General features: G+C 35.5%; 1 protein-coding gene across 1 annotated transcript in view; it reads right to left on the bottom strand.

Moving 5' to 3' along the window:
• LOC100377292 (reelin-like) overlaps nucleotides 1-9,150 on the bottom strand; it is a 65,889-nt gene that overhangs the window by 798 nt on the left and 55,941 nt on the right. The window contains exons 45-54 of the mRNA XM_085496876.1: nucleotides 8,639-8,853; nucleotides 7,755-7,947; nucleotides 7,097-7,275; nucleotides 6,901-7,007; nucleotides 6,332-6,511; nucleotides 5,048-5,268; nucleotides 4,316-4,557; nucleotides 2,069-2,226; nucleotides 1,389-1,605; nucleotides 324-620 (exon numbers count right to left, since the gene is read on the bottom strand). Of these exons, the coding sequence (XP_085353002.1) occupies nucleotides 324-620; nucleotides 1,389-1,605; nucleotides 2,069-2,226; nucleotides 4,316-4,557; nucleotides 5,048-5,268; nucleotides 6,332-6,511; nucleotides 6,901-7,007; nucleotides 7,097-7,275; nucleotides 7,755-7,947; nucleotides 8,639-8,853 (2,009 nt within the window). The remainder of the gene's footprint in view (nucleotides 1-323; nucleotides 621-1,388; nucleotides 1,606-2,068; nucleotides 2,227-4,315; nucleotides 4,558-5,047; nucleotides 5,269-6,331; nucleotides 6,512-6,900; nucleotides 7,008-7,096; nucleotides 7,276-7,754; nucleotides 7,948-8,638; nucleotides 8,854-9,150) is intronic.

Genomic DNA, 9,150 nt, shown 5'->3' with positions numbered 1-9,150 from the left:
CTGGAATAAAAAAATAACACAGATTGAGCATTAAGTACTTCATTGCATATACACTAAACTGTCAAATCCCTTTGTCGTAGGACTCTTTATAAATCATGTGACCATGTTTTACTGCATTCATGCAATTCCAATATTGTAGTGGCTGTGGTATCGGACATGTGACAAGGGTTTAAATCTTAGCTCTGCTGTCGAGCGGAGTTTATCTCGGCCGAGAGGCTGCTTGTCACATTTTAGGCTTTTCTCCAATAACCTACTGCATGTTGCTAGTTTGTATAGTTTTCTTGTATTAACAATTGAGAAAGCTGTATAACACTGGTACTTACAGAATGAGTTCCACATGGTCTAGAGCCCACTGGTCATGCCCAATACCACCATGTGATGGCTGCCACCATCGGAACTTAGCAAACTGATTCTTGGCATTTGTTGGCAACTCATAAGTCACTCTCTTGGCAGTCAGGTAATCGCTGACATCATGCGTCTCTATCAGCCTCCAATCAATGCCGTTGTTTATACTGTACTGTAATAATACTGCTTTGTTTTCAATGTTATCATCATAGTAATCCATATTACATGTTGTTGTCTGTGAAGTGCTACCAATCTGGATCACAAACTGAATTTCACTGAAATTGTAAAGTAAAATATATTTTGACTATATTTGTGGATGATGCATGTTTTGACCACCAAAGTCTTTGGTAATATATACTTGTACTACATTAATCTTCAGTTACATCCAGATAAAACATGCTTTATTGACATAACTTTGGATTCTTTAAATCTTGAAATGCATGATATAACCATTAGGGATTTTTTTTAAACAAGGAAACAGGGGCACAGCGCCCTCATGCCATGGCCATGCGCCCCTTTATCCTGGGGAGCAGATCCTCTGACAACCATAAAATTCTGAATGACCAGGGATCACATGTGGCCACAGTCTTCAACTGTGACCTGTCTGATAGTAATTTTGGCCCCAAGAAAGCCATAGAATGCTCCATTTTAACTCCACATCCCTATCTCCTCCACTTGGTGGCGCCGCTGAATTGCAGTGCTCCCTCTTGCATCTTTTTTATAGAAAAAACCCTGACCATTATCCTTGATCACCTATCAAAGTATGTTAAAATTGTTTATGTCACCTTAATTTAGTGCACATGAATGGACTAACATGGAATATATACAGTGGCCACCTAAGTAACTTCTTGCAGGGACCACCTGATACCCTACCGTAAATGGTAACAATCAGTAAAACATTTTCGATTCTATCTGCCATTTATTTTATGTCGCCACAGCATTGTTAGCTAACACTACCAAATGCCTGGAGCATTCACACCAGATATTTTGATTGAGGTTGGAAATGGGTATGGTGGTGTGCTAGAATGAATCATTTAAGTTACCTAGCCTTTGTTGTGTCCATCTCTATGGTAACAGCTTCTCTGATACCGCATCCATTGAAGTACAGGTTTTTACCATGTGCATACGGTAGTAATGATCCACATCCTCTACCGATAGCACCACCTCGTACAGACGACCATTTGCTAGATGTAATGGCAGCTTCAAATGTCTCTATCATGTAACGTGGTAACTTAGATATCGGCAATTCACAGCTTTCTCCTAAAGATTTTCAGGAAGAACCAAAATATGCGATAATCAGCACTTTGTTGTAGCCAATGCAGCACATGCTAACTTTTACAAACTTTTACGCCTACTGCTTGTGACTGTTTTTGACAGGGTTTGAAAAGTTGAGATCTGTTGGTCGTAATCTTATTAACACCATAATTTTTTCATCGTAATCGTTAATTTTGAATGAAACAAAACATTATGTGGATTTATTTTAAGAAAGGTCACCAAAGTTGAAATTCAAAAGGTTTAGTTAAATAGATACTGTGGGTTACTGAGGGTAAATATTCTCTTCCACATACAGTGTACTATTAGCTCGTTTTCTTTTTAAATATTCTACAAGTAACAGGTTTGAAAACTTTTCTACACAAACTACATTGTAGCTTATTTCAATACACATGCTAGCTGCAAATAATACCTAAGTTTTTATTTTGAAACCAACATGTAAAAAACTTACCATGATAACCGGCATCACATATACACCGTTTGGTTTCAACACATATACCATGACCATTACATAATTGTGGACATTGTTCACCAATGTAAATATCGTCTAGGGACCAGCTTGGTGCTTGGCGGGTAGCTGATGGCTGTCTCCAACGAAACTGAGTAGAGCTTTAAGAAAAAATCAAATCCAATATTCATTTCATATACCCAAAACTACCAAATATACCCCCCTCCCTTCACCACTGAGTAAAAGTTAAATATGCATCACCCATGCGGAAATAAACCATCCACAAATTTTCTGTCAAAACCCTAACATCTGCCAACCCACAAAGCCTGTATTGGTAAAGTGATATTCGGCATACATGGTGAAACTGTCATCACTAGAACTACTTTTGCCTGTACTTTGGTACAAATCAAATGAAACCTGGCATACATGGTGAAACTGTCATCACTAGAACTACTTTTGCCTGTACTTTGGTACAAATCAAATAAAACCTGGCATACATGGTGAAACTGTCATCACTAGAACTACTTTTGCCTGTACTTTGGTACAAATCAAATGAAATTTGGCATACATGGTGAAACTGCCATCACTAGAACTACTTTTGCCTGTACTTTGGTACAAATCAAATGAAATTTGGCATACATGGTGAAACTGCCATCGCTAGAACTACTTTTGTCTGTACTTTGGTACAAATCAAATAAATCCTGGCATACATGGTGAAACTGTCATCACTAGAACTACTTTCGCCTGTACTTTGGTACAAATCAAATAAAACCTGGCATACATGGTGAAACAGTCATCACTAGAACTACTTTCGCCTGTACTTTGGTATAAATCAAATAAAACTTGGCATACATGGTGAAACTGCCATCGCTAGAACTACTTTTGCCTGTACTTTGGTACAAATCAAATAAATCCTGGCATACATGGTGAAACGGTCATCACTAGAACTACTTTCGCCTGTACTTTGGTACAAATCAAATAAAACCTGGCATACATGGTGAAACGGTCATCACTAGAACTACTTTCTCCTGTACTTTGGTGCAAATCAAGTGAAACTCGGCATACATGGTGAAATTGACATTGCTAGAACAACTTTTGCTTGTACTTTGGTGCAAATCAAGTGAAACTCGGCATACATGGTGAAATTGCCATCGCTAGATCAGCTTTTGCTTGTACTTTGATGAAAATCAAGTGAAATACGGCATACATGGTGAAATTGACATTGCTAGAACAACTTTTGCTTGTACTTTGGTGCAAATCAAGTGAAACTCGGCATACATGGTGAAATTGCCATCGCTAGATCAGCTTTTGCTTGTACTTTGATGAAAATCAAGTGAAATACGGCATACATGGTGAAATTGACATTGCTAGGACAACATTTGCTTGTACTTTGGTGCAAATCAAGTGAAACTTGGCATACATGGTGAAATTGACATTGCTAGGACAACTTTTGCTTGTACTTTGGTGCAAATCAAGTGAAACTCGGCATACATGGTGAAATTGACATTGCTAGGACAACTTTTGCTTGTACTTTGGTACAAATCAAATAAAACCTGGCATACATGGTGAAACTGTCATCGCTAGAACTGCTTTTGCCTGTACTTTGGTACAAATCAAATAAAACCTGGCATACATGGTGAAACTGTCATCGCTAGAACTGCTTTTGCCTGTACTTTGGTACAAATCAAATAAAACCTGGCATACATGGTGAAACTGCCATCGCTAGAACTACTTTTGCTTGTACTTTGGTACAAATCAAATAAAACCTGGCATACATGGTGAAACTGCCATTGCTAGGACAACTTTTGCTTGTACTTTGGTGCAAATCAAGTGAAACTTGGCATACATGGTGAAATTGTCATCGCTAGAACAGCTTTTGCTTGTACTTTGGTGCAAATCAAGTGAAACTTGGCATACATGGTGAAATTGACATTGCTAGGACAACTTTTGCTTGTACTCCAGTGCAAATCAAGTGAAACTTGGCGTACATGGTGAAATTGACATTGCTAGGACAACTTTTACTTTTACTCCAGTGCAAATCAAGTGAAACCATGCATACATAGTGAAACTGCCATCGTTGAAACTACTTATGCTTGTACTACGGTGCAAATCTTCCAAAAATCATGAAATTTAATTCAATATGTACATGTGTAAAAATCATTATTATAATTATTTACAAGAAATTAAAATGTATGCCAACAAACTTTAAATATTAATGCCATGACTACAAAATAGCATGCAGATGTTTACCTTGATATTGTAGTATCTGGTAACTGCATAACAATTCTTGTCCACTGGTTATATCCATTAGTATCATAAACACTATCTGTATGGTAATAATGTGGCAAACACTCTACATGGTCTACTATACCGGGTAAACACAAAGATTCTAACAGCTGCCATCTTGGTTTCACTGGATCTGTGTTGTATTCCAATCTCACTGGTTCATCTGAAGAGCAATGATCTGTCTGGCTACCACAACCAACAACAATCTGAAAGACGGGAAAATTATAATACTCGAGTTTTGTGGTTACAGGTCTCACTAGTTTAGTACTGCAAGTGTACGTGCATCAATAAATACAAAATTTGTGCACCATCAAATGATTTATGAGAGAAAAAAATTGACTTACAACCCCATTATTTTCAGTAACAATTTTGTAAAAAAAAGTGAATGGATGTTTAATGCAATTTCAGAAATGAAAGGAATTATTTTGAGCTTGTTATACACAAGAATTTTTTAAAAACAAAAAAAACAAAAGGATTGAGAATAAAAAATATATTTCATTATTTAATTTTATATTTAGAGACAGGATGTATTTTAAAATAAAAAGTTCACTTTTTTGACCATGACAACAAGAAACTGCATCAATCAAATTTCAAAATTAAAAATTATGGTAACAAATATAAAATTTATGCAAATTTTAATTCCAAAATACCGGTACATAAAATATCATTACTACTATAGTGTACAAGTAAAAATACCTTAAATTGGATCATAAAATTGTCTGTCACTATCAACTGCCTGGTTGCCATGGTGTTGTCACTTGTATCACCTTTGCCACCTTGCCAGTAGAAATTGTAACCATGGTTACCACAGACTCCATGGGTCAGGATGGCGTTTGGATAAAATTCCCAGTTGTCCTCTGCAATGTTTTTATTATCAAGATATTCAGCAATGAAGCTGGGATTGATGTCACTGCCACCTGTTTAATAGAAACAAACAGCATATGTTAGATTTACATAAACAGAAAAGAAAAAACAATTTCCAAATTCAAATAGAAAAGATCAATAACCAACTGATAGGAATCAATGTCAGATGGCACTTTTTTATTTTGGAGAATTTTTTATATGGTCAGTTCCATATTACATGTATTTGGTTTGAAAGACACCCAGTGATCTGATATCCATAGATCAGACAGTCTGTTGATTTCTTCCGAAAAGTAGTACAATATAGTACCATGTTGCATTCATTCAGCAGACAGTCTGTTGATTTCTTCCGAAAAGTAGTACAATATAGTACCATGTTGCATTCATTCAGCAGACAGTCTGTTGATTTCTTCCGAAAAGTAGTACAATTTAGTACCATGTTGCATTCATTCAGCTGGTTGCATATAGATGTATTACTGCTGACAACTATGTGTACCGTAATAAATGGTTTACAGTTGAATTATAGGTTTAATTGTGAATACCATTTGAATCAATGATCATTTGTTAACCAAATGTTAACATTGTCACCTACATGGGAAATAAGCAAATTGTATTGTAGGTGTGGTGTGGTGTCAGGTATAAAATCCACACACCAATTTCAGGAGCTCAAATTAGTCAATAATACCAGAATTCAATAGAAGCTATATCAGATACATATTTTATACATATACAGCAGAAAGCGCATATAAGGACAGCAAAACACTGTACGTAAAATCTGTATTTGAACAAATTCTGCAGGAATGAGAAGAGAAGTATAATCGTCATGGAAATAAGCTTTGCTGTTTTCATTTTAAGTACAGCATGTTCACACACTCAGTTAGACTTTTTTATTTCACACATGTTTTCATCAAACTTCTATTCACTGATATAATAATCATACAAATAGAATGCAGCAATGTTTTAGTGAAGGGAAACAAAATTTAATGCTTTATATCATGCAAATAATCCATTTTCCTTCAAATTCAGCAGTTATTTTCTTCCAGACCTTCACATGCAAATAAATAACAGTAATAAAATGATTATATTTTAGCTTTTTCTAACTTATTTATTCACACTCACCAATTAAAATATCATCTATTGCCCACTGGGCTTGGTAGCGGTACGTTTCCATGTCAACAGGTTGCCACCATCTTATTTTAGTACTCTCTGTTCTAGCTTTTGTTGGTAATGGAATGTAATCCTGTTGTGGAGTTAAATAATGTTCATAGTCTAGTTCATGCAATAAACGCCAACTTATTCCTGAAAACAAATAAATAATCATGAACATTAAAAGTTTTATCCATAGTCATGAGACATATTTTGTAAGACATTGAAAAAGACAAGGATTAAGTTCCTCAATGCATTGCTGGGTGTCCAGTTACACTTTAACACAAAAAATATTATCTTGCTTCCATAGGCCATATTGCAATTCCAAATAATGCATTGTGGGATTGTTATGTCAGGTTTCACAAGTTGACATGCTTTGTGATAGAGATGTGTTAGATCTGATTCGATCAAAACTATCCCATGATTCACTATGGTTTGGAATTGTGAAGACACACTACAGCTCATCCATCTTGGTTACCATGGCATCTTTGTCAATATAGTTTCCTATATGCAATGATTTTAGGATAAAAACCAAATCCTACCTCCATCTATTGAATACTGGATGATAACGTTCTCATTCCTACTGATTGGTTTCTCACAGGTATCAGTGTCGCTATGACTACCAACTACAGCATGATACTGTATGAAACTGAAAAGAATTAATTACAAAATTTAAATTAATTTTGTTTGATTGATTGTCTGCACTAACGTACATTTATAGAAAGAAGAAAAAATTACCTTGCTCCTCTGAGGTCTAAATCGATTGTTTCCAATTGTCTCAGGCCGTAACCATGGAAATATAGTGATGACTCTTCACGGATGATACCACATGAATATCTGCCAGTTACTATCTTACCACCTTGTATAAGTGACCAAACATCAGCATCAGGTTCTCTGAAACGTTCTTTGATGGTTGTCTGAAAGAAATGTTTGCAAATTTCTCAAAATGATTCTGTTTTTAAATTCTATATTAAAATCTAGTACATCAGTAAATGACTGTATAAGGATGTAAACAAAATTAAAAATAAATAAAATACAAAGTAAAAATCAAAATTAGATTAGTTAGAATGTTTTAATCACAAAGCATGCATTCACACATCACCACTGACTTATGCCACTTGTCAAATTATACGCAATCCTAAAGGTACATCCTGGTTCTTTCTGGTTGATTATCTTGTTACAGCAATGATTTCTAATAATGCATCTCAAATAGTTTTTCATGTAAAGTTTTTTCTGAACATCAAATCCAACTGCTCGCAATTCTTTTGGTAAGAAATTTGTCCCCCAGAAAATGCCAGGATACGTAACGTAATGTACACAGCATATTAATACAGCCACATCAGAATTTTGTGTCACTCTCACAATAATCTAATAAAGTCATCATGATATTCAGTACCTGCAGTGTAGTAACCAACCCTCCACAATGTACACCATAGTAACCATCATCACAAATGCATTGTGGGTAATCACACGTTCCATGTCCATTGCATATATTGCGACAAGACCGAGATATAAAGATGTCGTCAATTGCCCATTGTGGAGTGGGTGGATCAGATTTACCTTCCTGCCACCATCGGAATCTCACAGGTCTGAAGGACAAGACATACCGGTTAACACTCATCAGTTCATCAACTACAATGTAGTTTAGTAACCATGGTCACAAATTTATCAATTTAAGAATGTAAAGCAACAGATCCAAGGTTCTCACATATTTGATATGTACAAATTTCAACAAGTACATGCATAAATGATGGGAAAGAATTCCTTTTGTACCTCTACCCTCCAATGTTTCCAATTTAATTGTATATGCCCATCCTAAGGACACCTACAATGTATAGTTACCAGAGGAGCCATATACAGTACAATTGAATTGGAAGGCTGGGATGAGATTTAATTTAGGGTTAGGGATGTCGATACACACAAAACTATTTCTAAATAGTGATACTAGTATGTTACAGCAAGTCTGTTAAATTTTGCAATTTGACGTTCCTGAGTTGACACAGTAGATAATGGACCTTGTTTTGCTCTAGGGAAAACGCAGGGAAGATAATAATTGGCAATAATACAAGTGGAGTCATGTCTGTCGTTATGTGTTTTATTGAAATATTGCTCCAGATACATTTTTGAAATTTGTTGTTTTTGTTTGATGTAAATATATATTCTCTGTGAAAGAATGAAAGTGAGAGAAGATAAAAAGTCTATTTTAGATACCAAGATTAGAATACATTTCTTAAACATCTATCAAAACAGAGAACTAAGAGAGATAATAATCTGACGTACCTCTCCAAGACTTTCTCTGGCAGGTTTATTGTTACCCTCCGCCATCCCACATTGGCAAAATACACGCTTGGCTGAGTAACTTCACCATTGCATTGTGGGTCATAAGGGAGGCATTGTGGAATGAGGTAAGACCAAGTCATGCCATGATCAGTGGAGTATGTGAGATGTACTGGTAGAATTGTAGATGAACTGGTTTTATTACACCCAACACTGATCTACAATAGCAGAATAATAACGTTAGACATCACGGCAGAAATATTCAACATAATTTAGACTGTACTTAGTGACTGGTATAGGTAATCACACAAGTTAAAAGAAGCTATTTATAATTGTAAATGCGAGTTTTGGTCAGCCACTTAAAAACATACTCATCTAAAACCATAATCACATGATAACAAGTTGCAATTACCAACTTTAATTTACATCAATACAAAAATTATTGTACACTTACAGAAAAGCAGTTTATTTTCACTTGGAATTTATTTTCAATATTTTCACTGAAGGGATAAATC

Source organism: Saccoglossus kowalevskii, chromosome 3 (assembly GCF_978046115.1).
Source record: "Saccoglossus kowalevskii chromosome 3, keSacKowa6.1, whole genome shotgun sequence".
In the NCBI taxonomy this organism is placed as follows: Eukaryota; Metazoa; Hemichordata; class Enteropneusta; family Harrimaniidae; genus Saccoglossus; species Saccoglossus kowalevskii.
The sequence above is the reverse complement of the archived record's forward strand: the minus strand, read 5'-3'. Positions and strand labels throughout refer to the sequence as shown.